The sequence below is a fragment of the Cervus elaphus genome, chromosome 12 (assembly GCF_910594005.1).
Source record: "Cervus elaphus chromosome 12, mCerEla1.1, whole genome shotgun sequence".
Classification (NCBI taxonomy): domain Eukaryota; kingdom Metazoa; phylum Chordata; class Mammalia; order Artiodactyla; family Cervidae; genus Cervus; species Cervus elaphus.
Genome location: NC_057826.1, coordinates 51,286,471 through 51,304,959, shown reverse-complemented (window position 1 = coordinate 51,304,959; position 18,489 = coordinate 51,286,471). Strand labels below are relative to the sequence as shown.

General features: G+C 40.9%; 1 protein-coding gene across 7 annotated transcripts in view; it reads left to right on the top strand.

Moving 5' to 3' along the window:
* RORA (RAR related orphan receptor A) overlaps positions 1–18,489 on the top strand; it is a 779,268-nt gene that overhangs the window by 687,880 nt on the left and 72,899 nt on the right. Inside the window, exon 2 of one of the 7 annotated variants that reach the window (XM_043918824.1) lies at positions 518–576. The exons of the other annotated variants lie outside the window; for them this stretch is intronic. Within the exon in view, the coding sequence (XP_043774759.1) occupies positions 518–576 (59 nt within the window). The remainder of the gene's footprint in view (positions 1–517; positions 577–18,489) is intronic. 7 annotated transcript variants of the gene reach the window in all.

Sequence of the window (18,489 nt, the reverse complement as noted above, 5' to 3'; positions counted from 1 at the left end):
CAATTTCTAACATTTTCCTCCTAACAACTTAAAATCATAAATTTTATATGTTTAGCTTTGCATTAGTCAGTAGTTTTGACCCAGGCGTAGAAAAACTAAAAACCCCAAAAGGCATTTTTTTTCTTTACTTGATCTGAGAGTGTTTACTGTGAAAATTCATCAAGCTTACATTTGTGAGTCGGGCCTATTTCTGTGTATGTTGCACTTCGATAAAAAGCTTACTAAAAGGTGGGGGCATTCTAGTACCCTTTTGTAAATAAAACGCTCACAGTACTGAAAATATTCTCGAGACTCTAAGCTTTGGGATTTTTCACTGACTTAATGCACGTTTTGTTTATTCTCAATTCCTTCATACCACCACCTCATAAATAGAAGACTGAATCTTCTGATGCAAGAAGAACTAATGGCATTTGTAGGCTTCAACTACGTGTACAGAGTCATAACTATTATCACAGTAGCAACTTTACATTGTTCTTTCCTTTTCTTTTTTTCTAATGTTGGCTTTTGAATGATCCAGGAGGAAGATAGGAGGAGAAAGTGAATCAGTTGATACTTCGCTAAAGGGTCTGGCTTTAGGTAAGGATGGGCTGAGCCCACTGGCTGTGTTTTCAAAGTTTATCATCTCTTTTCTCAGTGCTCCCGATGGTCACCTAGCTTAGCAGCCAAGGGCAAAGTTGCCCCTGCCCTCCAGAACTTAAAGACTAGCGGTGCCTCTTTCCAGACCACCTCCTCTTCCCTCTCCTTAAACTCAGTGTTTCCTCTTGGATCCCATTCTCTCCCAGGTCTTCCAGGTGATATGAGGGAAACAAATAAAGAAAGAATATAAGAAATTTGGCATAAGTATAAGACCGTGGATGGATTTGGAAATTTTTCCAAGTAGAAAGTTTAAGTCCCAGGAATACTGCATGCCATGCCAGCTGAAAGATCTTAGGCAAATCATATAACCTCTCTAAACCTCAGTTGTTATTTTTTAAAGCTGGCAGACAATTGCTTTCCAATGTTGGGTTGGTTTCTGCCATACAAAAGCAAGAATCAGCATAAGTGTACGTATATACCCCCTCCCTCCTGAGCCTCCCTCCCAACCCCACCCCTCTAGCTCATTACAGAGTTCCAGACTGGGCCCACTGTGTTATGTAGCAGCTTCCCATTAGCTCTCTACTTTACACATATACCTCAATTATATCAACTGTAAAATTAAAGAATAATAACATGAACCTCATGGGTTTTGAAAAGTAGAAAGTAACACATCCAAGGTGCTTTCTACAATGTTTCACTATAAGAGGTGCTTGGCCCATCGTAGGCAGTGAACAAACATTATGATAAATAATACCATCCACATCATATTCACATGGGGGAATGGGACACACATAAATTTAAAGTCAGGGCAATGACTTCATCCCATCTGATCTCAGCTGACGCACGCTGGCATTTTAACAGGGGCCTTTGCTTGTGCCCAAAGACGTGAGTTATGTGAGCTGGTCAGATAGGGGCTAATGGAAGTCAAACTCTAATGGTATTTCTCATCATACAGCCTAAGAGGTTTTAAATTCTACACCAAGCAAGCCCTGCCACTGTGAACAGTAGTACATGTCCTCGGCCTGCCTTTTTTTAAAGTGGTTCCTCTGTGCCAAGCTGTATGAAATGGATTCCCACATTTCATGCCCCTGTGAGCCTTTCATGCCCCTTGGAGGCAGGGCAGCCTATCCACAACCACAGAAGCAGCACGCAGCAGCCCCTGGAGGTCAGGCCTATCTGACTCCTGAGCCCATGCACTGAACCTCCTTGCTTCTCTGACCCAACAGCACGGCACAAGGGGGTCTCACAGAGATACGTGGTTCCAGACTCTGGACTTGGGTTGCCAGCAAACTGGGCTTGTGAGCTCCTTCAGAGCACTTTGGTGGAGTGGCAGGTAGGCAAAATTTGCACAGGTATCATTGAGCATCTACTGTGTGGCAGTACAAAGCGCTTGAAGCAGAGAGAAGGGATGATGGAGTCCCTGCCTTCAAGGGGCTCACAGGCCAGTGAGAACCCAAGGTGGAAATAAAATCGTGATACAGTATAATTGCCAGATTGGAGTAATGGTGGGGGGGCGGTTGTTGGAAGCACACAGGAGCAGCCAGAATCAGACTGAGTCAGGAGCAGCTTAGCTGAGCTGTAAAGCGAAGGAAGCTATTTCCAACAAAGGGTAGAGCTTGTGAAAATTCTCAAAGGCAATACAGCGAGGGAGGTGAGTTTGGGGGCAGCAGGTACTTGAGTGGCCTGCAGGGACTGCAGGAGACGAAGCAGCTAGAGGAGGTGGTGGGGTTCAGACCATGAAAGGCCCCAACTGTCGCTCTGAGGGGGTTGTTCTCTTAAAACAGGTGATGGTAAACCACGGAGGGAGGTCACCCAGCATTTTTAAGGCACATGGAATCACTAGGAAGAATCAGATGTTCTCAGTATCCTCCTTTCTCTTAATCATTTCCGTGAAGGGAAAAAAAAAAAAAACCACTTTTCGGATGTAGCAAAAGACACTTCTATGGTACAATTTGGGTTTCTGTGCAGGCACTTCACCTCTCATGAGCTGTTGATATATGAAAGGCATCTGCCACAAGACTCCTTCGGTGGATTTTTGCGCTTTGCTTGTTAGAAATTGATTCGGGGACTTCATTATGATGTCGCCAAGATGAATGGGGCAGCAGTGTTTGCGCTGCCGGGAGGAGGGAAAACAAGGTTCTGTGGTGCTACAGTTCAATCACGCTGCTTACAGAAGTAGAGCCATGAAAGGATGGAGGAGCGTGTCTTTGATACTGGAAACCCTGTAGCCCTGTTGGTGCTACAAGCGAATGCTTAAATTAAAGGTTGGAGCCCGCTTTCAAGTATTGACTAGCAAGCAAAAAGCTCAGCCCACACGCGTGCACCTACTCAAGCTTGTTAAAATAAAAATCCACTGTCGGCTAGGCTCGTGTCACAGCCAGCGTAATTATGACATGGAAGCCTGCTGTTTGAATTCAAGAGGCTGGAGCACACGTTTATTTAAAGATACACTTGGTAATCGAATCCGTGTTAGTCAGGACTTAGGCCCAAACTGTGAAGCAGTAAATACCATTGCCAGCTGCCTCTCAGGTTGGTTCTCCTTCATGGATTCAAGATCAACACTTGGCACCAGGCAGACACATCCAGAAGAGAGGAATTTGACTCCCTGACCTGAAAACGGGTTACTGACCTCTCTCAGCTCTCATCTGCCAGTGGGGATAATAACCTCCCCCTCAGTGGATTGTTTTGAGGACTAAATGAGATAATACCTTTATGGTGCTTGGCCCATCCCTGAGTGCTTCATAATATAGTGTCTCTTTAAGGTGACTCAATGTATATATTTATTGACATAGTTGATTTGCAATGTTATGTTGATGTCTGCTCTATAGCAAAGTGATTCACTTAGACGTATATCCTTTTATAAAAGTACTCTTCTTATCCATTATGGTTTAGCTGGTGCCAGCGGTAGAGAATCCACCCGCCAATGCAAGAGGTGCAAGGGATGTGGGTTTGATCCCTGGCTCAGGAAGATCCCCTGGATAGGAAATGGCAACCCACTCCAGTGTTCTTGCCTGAAAAATTCCATGGACAGAGGAGCCTTGCGGGCTACAGTCCACGGGGTCACAAAGAGTCGGACACAACTGAACTCAGATGCAATGGTTTTGTCTCAGGGTATTCAATACAGTTCCCTGTGCTATACCATAGGACCTTGTTGTTTATCCATAATGTAATTTAATTTTACTGTTTATAGATTTTCTTAAACAATGGGCAGGAGCATGACTTACATGCCACCCTTTTTTTTCTGGCTACCGTTGATAAAAGTAGAATAGTCCAGCTGTCTGTAGTAGCTATGGGCTTATTAAATTCTTTGAGTTAGACTTCCTACATTTCTGGTGGTTAGATAACATGCTCACATTATCCAAGTGTTTGGGAAAGCCATGGTAGAAATCTGCAAATGTGAGGTATCATGCCCATTTTGTGATTGGTTTCTCGTGGGTTCTTCCCCTCGTCATACAAATTTCAGAGTAATTCTCCCCGCTTGCCCTGTATGAGCCGTGTGAAATGCAGGCCAGCATCTTCTCCAACCACTGAATCCACTTTAAACCCACTTTATACTGAGTTGCTTTCTGCATTTAAGGCTACTCAGGTTTGCTATGTCATTTAATCATTACATTCAGATTATGGGTACTGAGAAACAGAGGAGAGTACACTTAGCATCTTTTCTGCAGAATCTATGGAATCTCATGCATGGAATTTAGAGCTGAAGCCTCCTTCTCCCCATCTCAGAGTGTTGGAATTTATGACCCTTGCAGCATGCTCTGGTATATGTAAGTTAGGGCATTATTCTATTTATATAACTCACACTCTGCCATTTTGCATGGATTATTACATTTTAATGAGAAAAGCAGTGAGGTCAGTTTAGGAGTTGGCGTAGTGTTCTGATGAGTTTTGATAACTCCCCAGATGGGAGCAGAATTCTGATTGTGGAAAGTGACATAGCTAAAAACAACAGTCCCTTGGCTAGTCGGGCATTTTATAGGATATTTGACACATAGCAACTTCAAAAATCATCTAGTCCAATCTGTACTTTACACAGCAAGTCCTTGGGAGATGAAATGCCCTGCCCAGGGTAAGCTAGTGGCAGGTTAAGTAGACTCAGCACCTCCTTACTTCTCTTCTAGAATTGTTTTTACTGTTTGTGTTTCATTAAGAGATCTGCGAAGAGTTTACTGGAAATAATCTTATATCAGAAAGGGCTGTATGAGTGATGTGATAGGTCTGTTTAACTCTTTAGTAACAAGGCCACTCATTTTTATCAAAATGCCCGTTTGTGTCATTATTTGTATTTTCATAGAAAAGGAACAAAAATTAATTCCAGCTAACAGCAGCATCACAGAGAAGCCCTGGGCTTTCATTTAGTTTTAAAAAGACAGAAAAACACAGGAAACCGCTTCAAATACACCATCACAATGAGTTCAGACTGTGTCAGAGAAGCCCGCAGAACTCTGTCCCTTCCTGCTGAGTACTGTGAAAATCTATCCTCATTGTTTGCTGTGGTCTCCTGGCAAGGGGCACATCGAAATTCCTCCCCAAGGGGGGGGAAAAATAATAGCAGGAACAGTAAATAACAACCCTTGGATAATACAGATGGGTAAACATTTCCAGCATTGATTATATAAAATACTGTTGACAAGCCACGAGCAGGCAAAATAAGGAGAGAGTGGAAAAGATGACTTTTATCTGCCATTCAACTCTGGGCTTAGGAGGCAGGAGCGAAACAGAGCAAAAGACGTGATTAACATGGTAATGTACATCATCACACGCGTGGGATCACAAGAGGGTCCTGAGCCTGAGTGTTATCTGATCTGGGCCGCTCCTGTTACTCCAGAGGAAACAGAAACTCGAAAAGGTTAAGTGGCTGGCCCAGCCTCATACACTTCACAGCAAAGCCAATTTTGGAACCCTGGTCTCCTGCCTGTCAGTCCAGTGTTCCAACAACTGTAGCATGACCCCCTAATTGAATCTATGACAGGAGTGGCATCAGGGGTACAAGATGAGGCTCATAGAAATTTCTCTAAATAGATAGATGTTTTAAAATCATCTCCAAAGGGCAAAAACTTGTTAATTTGATATTGCTTAAAACCGTAAGCTGTCATCAGATCCAGAAAGGAAGGAACTTTTCATGTCTAGTTATGCAACAAATACTTCCTGAGTGCCTGTGCGGTGTTTGTGTGACCTGTGGTCCAGGCTCAGTTATCTTCTCTCTCTTCTCAGAAGGGGAGCACTGGATCTGTCCACTTCACCTCCCTTCTGTCTAAGGATGTCATGCTCACATCGTCTCACTGTCCTCTACATTTTCCTATCCTTTTAATCTAGTCTCTAAATGTCAGCCTCTGTTCTCTTCTTTTCTAGCCAGTGTGGGTTTCTCCTGTTTCTCTTACTCTCCACTCGCTGACGTATTTGCATCACTTTAGCTGCAGTTAATATCTGCTAAATCAAACCATATTGGATTGAATAGCTTCTATTGATTTGTGCATAAAAGGATGCTTCAGCTGGCCAGCCCTGCTCTCTGTCCCTTCTTTGTCACCAGTAGGTTTAACTTACTCAAAACCCTCCTTGTCCTTGTCCCTCTGTTACCCCTGTATTGTTCATCCTCCTCCTGTTCAAGCCGGCTCATCCTTTTGGACTGTCGTTACTATCAACATGATATCTGTTTGCGGAGGTGCCTGAGATTTCATTTACTTATTATTTACTGAATGAGAAGACCAATTGTCATTTTTCTTTGCTGTTGTCCAGTTTTTACTTTTACCCATCACCCCTCCCTAAATTATCATGAGGACCAGAATCCTTATTGTCATGAGTTAAACCATATTGAGTATCTATTCCCTATTTGTAAAGGGCAGACTTGAATTATGTAAAATATGAGCCTTTGGTTTCTTTTGAGAAGGAGGGCACAATGAGCAAGCCACTTTCATCGATTAATTTAATTCAACCAATTTTCTCTGTATAATACCTCTCCCCAGAGAGAAATTAGATTAGATTCTATATGCCAAAAGAAGGAAGTGTGAAAAGCACTAACCACAAAAATTTGATTTTGTAAGTCATATCATCAGCTTATTTTACACTCTATTTTATACTCCAGGAAATGTCATAATCTTAGTATTTTTTTTCTTAGTTCAGAACCAATCCAACCTGAAATCCATGCACACGTGCATGCTAAGGTTGCTTAAGTCATGTCTGACTCTTCGTGACTCTGTGGACCACAGCCTGCCAGCCTCCTCTGTCTATGGCATTTCCCAGGCAAGAATACTGGAGTGGGTTGCCATGCCCTCCTCCAGGGTTCTTTCCAAACCAGGGATCGAACCCTCATCCCTTATGTCTCCTGCATTGGCAAACAGGTTCTCTACCAGTAGCACCACCTGGGAAATCCATGTGAAAAATATAAAAACTCTCCCATCAACTTTTACCTACTTCTTGGCTTTGTCATTCAAAAGTTGCCCACTCTTCCACCATGCAAAAGAAGCTCTTCTTTTTTATGTATCCTGGGGAAGCATGCAAAATCACCCTGACAGGTTGCTTATAGGAGGATAAGGCTTAGATGCAAGGTAAACTTATATTCCCAGAAAAATGAAGGATGCTCTCAGATAAGTGAGCTCTGTGTCGGAGGCCTTAGATTTGGAGGACGGGGAGGCCCTGGAAGTGGTCAAATGTGTTCCAAGATCGTACCTGGCCTCTCCCAGGAGTTAACACAGCAAGCTCTGCCCTCCCTGGTCACACCCAGTGTGGACTCGCCACTACCTTGTTGGGGTGAAGAGGCATCCTCTGTCCTCAGAGGCTTTCTAACACTTGGCCAGGGTATATGAATGGAGAGGTTTGGGTCTTCAGAGTAAATCATGTCAGTTCTGTCTTCTTTCCCTCAACGATCCCAGTAATAAAGAGCATAGAAGGAGGAGCCGTCACTGCTGCATCACCTCCTGGAGATGTTTGAAGGTTCTCGAAGGTAGGAGGGGCCCTAGGGGCCAATTTTGGCATCACTAGCTGAGGCTGCCTGGCTGTTCTGCCTCCCAGTGGTTGGGGCAAGCTTTATTTCTGCAGAACAGAAGGGTGCACAGAGGCAGAAGCTCCAGCAGGAGGTACAGGGCATCATCCTATCCCTTTCCAGCAGAGCACTACTCCTCTGTGCGTGTGTTCTGAGTTGCTTCAGTCTTGTCAGATGCTGAGCAACCCTGTGGACTGGAGCTCACCAGGCTCCTCTGTCCATGGGATTCTCTCGGCAAGAATACCAGAGTGGGTTGTCATACCCTCCTCCAGGGAATCTTCCCAACTCCTATATCCAGAACCTATTTTCCTGGAAACTTTCTTCCCTCCAGAGCAACAGTTTTCAGCAGGGAGCGATTCTAACTCCTTGGGGACATTTATGAATGTCTGGAGACTCGTTTGATTATCATAGCTGGAGAGTACTACTAGCATCCAGTGGGTGGAGGCCAGGGATGCTGCTGAACATTCCACCATGTCCAGGGCAGCTTCCCAAAATAAATAATTATCCAGCCCTAAATGTCAATAGTGCTGAGGTTGAGAAATCCTGCCACAGAGCATGTCCTTTACCCTCTGTTCACTGTGGGCCCCTCACACATGACATCTGCCTTTTCAGCCCAAGTACATTTTATTTTAAAGTATCTATCTTCCCTTTTAAATTAAGGTATAAATGGAAAACCTCACTGGCAGGAGGAACCCCAAAGAACTCAGAGATCATCGATGTAAATTAACTCATTAAAGTCAGTTCATGCTGCTTGCAGTGGTAGAAAGACATGTGCTGTTGAGAGAGGACATCTCTTTAAAAGAAAGGCACAGATTCAAACGCTCACTGCCCCTGGGCAGGTGATATGAGGGTGGCACAGAGAAGAGGCACCTGGGCCACTGGACAGCACATGTGCCATCTGGAGCAAGCCACCTCCCTTGGCTCTGACCACCTGTCCGCATTTAGAATAACTAGTCCACCATTGCCAGGTCTTTTGCTTTTTTCAAGAAAAACTGGAGATCTGGGCTTTTATTGAAATTCCCCAGCTATTAACTTTTGAAAACAAATTTTAAAACTCATAAACTTTATGCCATTGAACACAGAGCAGATGAGACAGAATCTCTTCTAATACGTGGATCTGAAGAGGCTGCCCACTCGCTCCATTCGAAAACTCTCAGTGACTTAGAAAATAAGTTCATATTCTTTTGCAACGTGTTCAAGCCCCCTTAAGATTAGGTCTCACCAACCTGGCTACCTAATTTCCAGACATTAGCTTGTCTCCACCCTTACTTAGAACACACAACACATGCATATGTGGGGACCTCAACCTGGCTTTTTCCTCACTCCCATCTCAACTTTCTTTGTCTATTGAACTGTGATATTCATTACTCATTGCCCAGATCAAGTGACAAAGAATCTTCCTGAATTCTCTCAAAAAAAAAAATCTGGTTTGGTGTTTTATGTTATCATGATCTTTACAACTTACCGTGTATTCATCTAGTCATCTCTCCATTTCAAGAAATATATAAGACTTGGAGACTAGGAACTCAACTTTATTTATTGTTCTCTCCTGCATGTAAACTTAGCTTTCAGTAAATTTAAATCACCTTCCTCTTAACCATCCACCAATATGCATTGTGACTAATACAGCAGTTTCTGTCAAACTGGCAAACTTTCTCTCTTCCCTTCCTATGACCAGCTTTCCCCCCAAATTAAAATAACATTCAGATAATGTTATTAATGGCAATAAGGGAATTGTGAAATTTTTGCATCATCTAAGACCTTTTATTAAGAGAAAAAAATATAAAACTTCAGAGATGAGTAATACTTATTAAACATTTGAAATAGCATTAAAATGGTGTTTTTACATAGTTAAGTATTTGCGTCTATACTTAGACATATAAATTACTATTCTTTGAACTTGAAGTGGATTTTGAACTGTACTTTTCATAATTATAATAATCATACAGTTTATTTATATATAGTTGGGCTATATAGACATTAACCAATTAATTCTTGATCATATTGCCTAATAAGAAGACTTTCCTTGGTACCCTATTTTTAGAGTGTGTATAGGAGCATATGTTAATTATAGACCTCTGTTATTAACTTTGCATTATATTACCCAAATGCTTACTTAACAGTTTACCAACATCAAGGGGATAGGTGGGCAGGAAACTTATATCAGTCTTAACTTCTGTTTTCAAGCCAGAAGGCAAGTGGTGTTTATAAATAGATCAAATACCTGGCCTGAATTCAAGGACAATTTATTTTCTTTAAGTGTTTGAGTGGTTGTTCAAAGGGATGTGTTGACTTTCTCAATTCAGGTCACATCACAATTATCTAATTTTTCTTTAAAAACAGGAATGATGGATATATGTGTTCGAGCCAAATTGAGTTTTATTATAATCCTGGTTCTGTGTAGATGATACAGTTAATATTAAGTCATCCCCATTCAGTTATGCTTTCAGAAGTTTCAGTTGCCTGCTGCCTATCACTTTAAAAAACTACCTTTATTATTAATTTTAACATGAAACAGATTCATTTGGGGAAAATCCATTATGAAGGAGACAGAGTTGTTTGTTGAATAACATAGGCTCAGGCTCAAGGCTAAATATAAATATGGTACAAATGGGAAGATATTGGACAAATGCAGTATATTTCATTCAGCAGTGATGTATTCCAAATGCCTAATGAACACATAAAAATAGATTTGCATATAGCATGCACACTGTGAGTCACATTTGCAAAATTATTTTTGCCACTTCTACCGCTGTCTGAAACCAATCCTGTTTGAATAGCAACAGTTCTTGAGCTTCTGGTTATAAGAAACAGCTCCTTTAAAAAGAAAAAGATCAATGTCTTTTCTGTGGGATTTACCTTTATGGAAGAATTCTTGGGAATCTACCAGTTTTATCAACTTTGATTGTAGTATCCTCTGTGAAACCTCTGTACCCCTTGAAATCAGTCCATATGGGAAGAAGACAGTGTTCTTCAGAGTGCTGGAGGATGAATGCAGAGGCTAAGGTTTCTGGGAACACTTGGTCTCTTTGCTAAGATACTGGTGGAACACAATAGATAATATCCATTGAGCTCATGGTGAGGACACTGCTTGCCCATAGCAGTCTGTAAGCAATTGGTTGTGGCACTGAAATTAAAAGCCCCAAAGATTGAAACAAAAATGTATAATGATGCTATTATTGCCCTGGTTGTAGGGTTTTAACTCAGGTGTCATTTGGGTATCGAGTGATTTAAATATCAGTATTTGTAGGTTCTGCTATAATTTCCTGAGAGTAGCCATTATTTTACTTTGAGAAAACTATTTAATCTAGAATCCTCTCTGGTTCCCATTCTCCCACATATATTTGAACAGTCCATCTGTTGAAAGTTCAGCAAGTGGAAGATAACTTGCTCCCGCGGGCCCCTGTCTTTCATGATTAGAGGATTGTCCTAATGAGACCAAAAGATCAGATTTATGTCAGCCCAGGAGACTTCAAACAAAAGAAAGCAATTTGTTTGCAGGCCTCCATTGTACTCCTAACCCTAGCAAGCTCTCTCCTAAGTGGAAGTAAAAGAAACTGGATGAGAGAGTGTGGCTGATTCTCTGCAAGTTATCACCCCTGCAAGTTAAAAACCAGCTCCGGAAGAAGATCCTAGTTGGAGGGCCGGCTGTGATACTACGTTAGGATAAAGTCAGCAACAGTGACAACACTTCTGAGTAAATGTAGTAAATCTTCTCTATCTTTCAGGCCCTGGCCTCAGTAGTCCACATACCTGGTTACATTTCACTTTTAACAGCTCCCTACGTAGGAACCGTGGTTACTTCCCTCTTACAGATGAGGGGAGCTGAGGATTGGAGAGGTCAGAGTGACTCGCATGAGGCGACATGGTGCAAGGGATCTGTGAACTAGGATTTGCATTTGGGTGTCTGACCCCTAAGCCTCTCAAGCGTGTCTCCATAGCCGTGCTGTGAGCTGACTGTAAGCATACACATTTCTCAACAGTCAGAGTCATTGTCCGGACACATAATTCACAGGCTAAAGCAAAGAAGTGTGTGGTGACAAACAGGATTAAGTTAGAAGGCTGGTGGGGGGTTGCACATGAGAAGACAAATGAAGGCTGGATGCAAGGCCATGAAATACCATGAGAGTGTTTCACCCAATCCTGAGGGCCATGATCCCTGCTGAATAAATATATAGGCCATTGTTATAAATGTCTCTGTGGCTTCTCTGGTGGCTCAGCTGGTAAAGAATCTGCCTGCAATGCAGGACACCCGAGTTCAATCCTTGGGTTGGGAAGATCCCCTGGAGAAGGGAATGGCTACCCATTTCAGTATTCTTGCCTGCGAAATCCCATGGACAGAGGAGCTTGGCGGGCTACGGTCCATGGGGGGTCTCAAAAAGTGGGACACAACTGCGCAGCTAACACTTTCACTTTACCAATGTGGGTATCCACCATATTGGAATCAATTTCCCAGTGACAACTCAGAGTGAACCACAGTGAATTAAAACCCACATTCTCTGATAAGCAATGTCTGTGATGTCGCTACACAGGAAAAGCCATGATTTGAACTTCTGGAAAGCCAATTTCCTACATTTACTCAGAGTCCTTTGTCCCACAAGCACTGTACTATCTCATTTTGTTTTTAGAACACCATGAAATGAAGGGAGTGGTAAGACCCCTGTAAGTCAAATTTTTAAAACTTAAAAAAAAGAGCTCTGCAGGCTATATCCCTCTTAATTTGTTCATTTTTCTTTTTTACTTTTCCACTTTTTCTACATTTTTCCCTAGGCTATGGGATATGGTAAAGAGGAAAAAAAAAATGTATGAAAATATCAATTAAAAAACTCTCTTTATGATGTGCTATTTGTATTTACAAAGAATTTTTGAGAAAAACCTTGCATATTGGTAATACTTTTCATCTGCATCATTCTTTGAAATGCATGAATTAAAGGTGTTGTCAAAAAAAAAAAAAAAAAGATCCCCATGCTACACATGAAGAAACTGAAGCTTAAGGAAATTTTCCTAAGATCTATTTATATAAGTGGGAAAACAGAAATCCTGTGATCTTCAGCACTACCATAAGATGGAAAATATACACAGGGGCTAAAATAAAATCTCATGAAACTTTCCTATCAAACTCTTAAGGTAGATTTCATTTTATTTTTAATGAAATATAGTTGCTTTACAATGTGTTAGTTTCTGCTGTATGGCAAAGTAAATCAGCTGTATGCTTATGTCTATCCCATCTCTTTTGGATTTCCTTCCCATTTAGGTCACCACAGAAAGCAGACTTTATTTTGAAGTGAAATGAGATACCTTCTAAATCAAAGCCTATTTAATATCTTCTGTCCATTAGAATAAATGTACACTTAAGCCAAAATACAGGGAGTGTAATCCCACGTGGAAAATGGCAGGCGTATCCATTTAGGCAGAGAAGCAAAAAGGGCTGGGAAGTTGTCTGGCATACCTGGTATTTGCAGAGTCAGCATCTTGCACATAGTAGGTGTTCAGCAAGTATTGTGTTTTTTTTCCAGTAATGGAATTTTGTCTGAATGTTTGAATACTCGCCTCATTTTGGGTTTGCTTTGGTAGACTGCCTCTGTGTTCATTTTGGGAGAATTTCAACTTCTATGGATATAGCTTTGGATTTATATTTACTTTCCTTCTGTTTTACTTGACCCTTTAAAAAAAAATACTTTGGTATTTTACACTTTGGAATCTATGGAAGGAAGTCCAAAACCTCGGGAGCCATCTTGTGGTTAAAGCACCTTCCTTAAGTTTTCCTGGATCTACAACACTGTGTGAAATTATTGTATTCATTTCAGAGTTAAAGAGTTTAAAATTTTCTTTATCACTTTTTATCACAATTGCAATTGTGTCAATTATTTATGAATATTTGTGTTTTCTAATATTCAAGAAGTTCAAATTAAAATTGTGTGTATGGGAGCACTCATATGTTAAAATATCACCATCACAATGTATATGTGAAGATATATGCATAAAGGCATGCACATATTTAAAACCTTGATTATCTCTAGGAGTGAAGACTGTGAAAACATTTTTTTAATACTTTATTTTCTAAATTCTTTTCAGTAAATTCTTTTAAGTAAATTCTTTTCAGTAAAAATAAGCCTGCATAAATTTTAAATAGGAAAAAAGATTTAGTCTAAAATTACAGTTAAATATTAGCAGCTGCTGCTAAGGGCAAATCCACAAATTGCCCAAGCAGCCACATTAGAGGGAAGATAACTACTTGAATACAGTTATTAAGCATACACATTTAAAAAATGGAATGGCAGCTCAGGTTCTGTGTTCATAAAATATTAAGGGTGTGACTGGGGCAACTTGACCCTGGTTAGAGCACATGATTTTTGATTGTTTCAAAAAGCACTCTTGAAAACAAAAAGAAACCCAAAGAAAAGAAAAACAGTTTTTCAAGTACTCCTGTTACTCTGTGTTTTTAAGTGATGAGATTTTAACAGAGGAGAAGGGGGCAACAGGGAATGAGATGGTTGGATGGCATCATCAACTCAATGGACATGAGTTTGAGCAGACTCCAGGAGATAGTGAAGGACAGGGAAGGCTATCGTGCTGTGGTTCTTGGGGTCGCAAAGAGTTGGACTTGACTGAGCAACTAACAAGCATAATCATTTTCAACCTAAATTTCCTTCAGAAGTGAGTCAGATTCTCTAGAGAGATTTAAATTTAATATAGTCTCATAGGAAACATAAAGACTTGCTCCTGATAAACTTCTTGCTTTGCTATATATGAATGACAGATGATTGGTTGACAGATGATGGTTCAAAATGGAATCAAACCACACATTCAAATCATTCATAGACTTCTTGTTATAACTTAAGTGAGCACTTTACAAATATCAACAATAGTAGCTTTTGACTATGTTGTTGTTATTGTTCAGTCAGTAGGTTGTGTCTGACTCTTTGCCACCCATGGACTGCAACATGCCAGGCTCCCCTGTCCTTCATTATCTCCTGGAGTTTGCTCAGATTCATGTCCATTGAGTCAGTAATGCTATCTATAACAAAGGAAAAAAGACAGTAGCCAGAATTTATAAAGTCTATATATTTGGCTTGGAATATTTGGGGAGAGCATAAAATTTGTCTTGCTAAAGTAATATCAAATCAATTTGCTGTTTCTTAAAACATATCTACTTGAAGGCATTGAGAAGTGTCTGAAAAACTTTCATAAACTGAATGAGCTTTCTATAATTATCAGGCCTTAATGCCAGTAACAGAAGGTGAGTGTTACATTCTCTGCACACACTTTCTCTGGGTAGCTTGTAGAACATGGTCTTACAATAACTTTGCCTTCCTGCTATCGCAGTACTTCGCCTATGGTAAATCTGTCCTTTTGCAACCTCATCTATCAGGAACTATCTGAGAACTTAGGCAGTAAGCAAACAGGCCTTTGGTTGCCAAAACAGAGTCCCAAAGTTCAAGCTCGACAGCTCATGAGCTTGACTCAGAGGAAATCCCTGTAGACCTAATACATCCTATTTATAACTGGTTTTTATATGAGTCCTCTGACAGGTTTGATTATCTGGTAGGGTTCCAAGCACATAGATAATTCTAAGAGGAAATATTAATTATAAGTAGAAAGAAAGCCTCATAACACGTAGTATATGTCTATGGATAGAAGAAAAAAAACTGGTAAAGAACAAGAAACTAAGGGACATATAAAAGGGACAAGAGACTAAGGCATTTAGCTTTGGGGCAAAATGTCACATAAACGGTCTTAAGAGTATTACAGCGTATAATTTTGTACTGTTTTGAAAAGTTTCTAATAAGTTTGAAAATAAGTTTTGTAATGACACTTCATCATCAGGAAAGAGCAAATTATATTCTAAATATTCTAAGAAGAAGAGACATATATCATGATTTTAGAAATGTTTCATAACAAAGATTTAGGATAACTACCCCCTTTGTTTGTATGTGTTTGCTTGGATAAAACCCCAACTATTAGAAAATTTAACTATCCCAAATTACTCAGTAAGGCTCCAATCATCTGAGATTCGTTGCTGTTTGCTCTGGTGATGCTCTAAAATACATAATGTTCACAAAGGTTTCGGCAGTTAGGAGAATTTACTTCATAGCATTCTTTGAGAGGACTATCTAGAGAGTGACTTCTGTTTGTTTCTGATTTGTAAGATGTTTCTCTCGTAGCTCAAAGGAACATGTTCCCGATGAATGGTGGGCTTGACACATGGGAGGATGGAGGACAGAATTTCCTGTGTTTATCCTCCCATCCCAGAGCTTGTAACAGTTGACTCTGGTTATTTAAACTCAAGCAAGGCTGAGCTTGTACTTCATTACATAATAGTACAAAGTAACTTAGCCAAAACACAGTGTTCACCATCCTGGCCCTTCCTGTCATGTAACCATGACCTCTGATGTTTGCTGCTTCCAAATGAAGGCCAAACCACATCTTACACATCCTCTTCTAGGGCCAAAAAGCCCCACTGTCTAGTTCCCAGGTAACCATGACTGTTGTGTGCAATTTAGATCTTACTTAAGGAAGTGGGTTAATTTTAGGTATGACTCTAGAGGAGTAAGGCAGATTCTTCCACAACAACTTGAAGTTTAGCCTTCACAGAATCAGAATACTGGCCAGAAAGAATACAAGTAACAGAAAAATTTTCCCGCCAGCAAGAAGCAGGAGGAATTTCATTAGTACAAAAGGAGAAAAAGACATCCAGTGACAGTGGAATTAAATCAGAAAGTTCAGTTCAGTTCAGTCTCTCAGTCGTGTCCGACTCTGAAATCCCATGAACTGTATCATGCCAGGCTTCCCTGTCCATCAACAACTCCTGGAATTTACTCAAACTTGTGTCCATTGAGCCAGTGATGCCATCTTCTGTCATCCTCTTCTCCTGCCATCTTCAATCTTTCCCACCATCAGGGTCTTTTCAAATGAGTCAGTTCTTCACATCAGGTGACTAAAGTATTGGCGTTTCAGCTTCAGCATCTGTCCTTCCAATGAATATTTGGGAATGATTTCCCTTAGGATGGACTGGTTGGATCTCCTTGCAGTCCAAGGGACTCTCAAGAGTCTTCTCCAACACCACAGTTCAAAAGCATCAATTCTTCAGCACTCAGCTTTCTTTATAGTCCAACTCTCACATCCATACCTGACTACTGGAAAATATATATGGACCTTTGTTGGTAATGTCTCTGCTTTTTAATATGCTGTCCAGGTTTGTCATAGCTTTTCTTCCAAGGAGCAAACGTCTTTTAATTTATGGCTGCAGTCACCATCTGCAGTGATTTTGGAGCCCAAGAAAATAAAATCAGAAATTTGGAGTTGACTGTTTAAAGGGGTACTATGGGGTATTTGGAAAAGTAGTATGTCAAGGCTGTATATTGTCACCCTGCTTATTTAACTTACATGCAGAGTACATCATGAGAAACACTGGGCTGGAAGAAGCACAAGCTGAAATCAAGATTGCCGGGAGAAATATCAATAACCTCAGACATGCAGATGACGCCACCCTTATGGCAGAAAGTGAAGAGGGACTAAAAAGCCTCTTGATGAAAGTGAAAGAGGAGAGTGAAAAAGTTGGCTTAAGGCTCAACATTCAGAAAACTAAGATCATGGCATCTGGTCCCATCACTTCATGGCAAATAGATGGGGAAACAGTGGAAGCAATGTCAGACTTTATTTTTTGGGGCTCCAGAATCACTGCAGATGGTGATTACAGTCATGAAATTAAAAGACGCTTACTTCTTAGAAGGAAAGTTATGACCAACCTAGATAGCATATTAAAAAGCAGAGACATTACTTTGGCAACAAAGGTCCGTCTAGTCAAGGCTATGATTTTCCAATGGTCATGTATGGATGTGAGAGTTGGACTGTGAAGAAAGCTGAGCGCCGAAGAATTGATGCTTTTGAACTGTGGTGTTGGAGAAGACTCTTGAGAGTCCCTTGGACTGCAAGGAGATCCAACCAGTCCATCCTAAAGGAGATCAGTCCTGGGTGTTCATTGGAAGGATTGATGCTGAAGCTGAAACTCCAATACTTTGGTCACCTCATGTGCAGAGTTGACTCATTGGAAAAGACCCTGATGCTGGGAGGGACTGGGGGCAGGAGGAGAAGGGGACAACAGAGGATGAAATGGCTGGATGGCATTACTGACTCAATGGACATGAGTTTGAGTAAACTCTGGGAGTTGGTGACGGACAGGGAGGCCTGGCGTGCTGCAATTCATGGGGTCGCAAAGAGTCAGACACGACTGAGCGACTGAACTGAACTGATGGGGTATTTATTGCTGTTCAAGCATTTGGGGATGCTCAGACATTTGGAGATGTTGCAGAAATGTATGTTTCAACATGACAAAAACTGGTTAAAACCAACTAGGTCTAAGACGACAGAAGATTCAATTTACAGTAGACCTTGAGCTTCATTATACACTCGTTGTAATACCTTAGCATAGGCTGAATGACACCCCACCAGCACCATGACAGTTCTGAAGCCAACCATAAAAGGTGAAAAGTGGGCAGTGGCCCAATTCCTGGAAATGTCCACTCCTCCAAAATAGTTGAAATCATCCTCCCATTCGTCAGCCTGTGAAATTACCCAGCCCATAAAAACTAACCACACCATATTCCAGAGCTTCTTGTCTTCTGTGAGGGCCCACACTCTGTCTGTGGGGTGTGATTCTCTCTAAATAAATCCACTTCTTACTTTAAAAAAAAAAAAAAGGAAGGAAATACATGTTCCAATAAGTCTGTTCCTTGTCGTTTACTGTTGAATTAGTGTGGACATACAAATGTTCCTGGAGGGAAGAAGGGAAGGTAACATATTCATAAAAGGAAGATAAGGAAGTTCACACTGGATCCATGAATGGTGGAGGGAAACATCTCTTTTATATATAAGGTTCCTTCATTTTAGAAGGCTTTTTGGAGGAAGTACAGTTTGAATCAAACTTGGAGTCT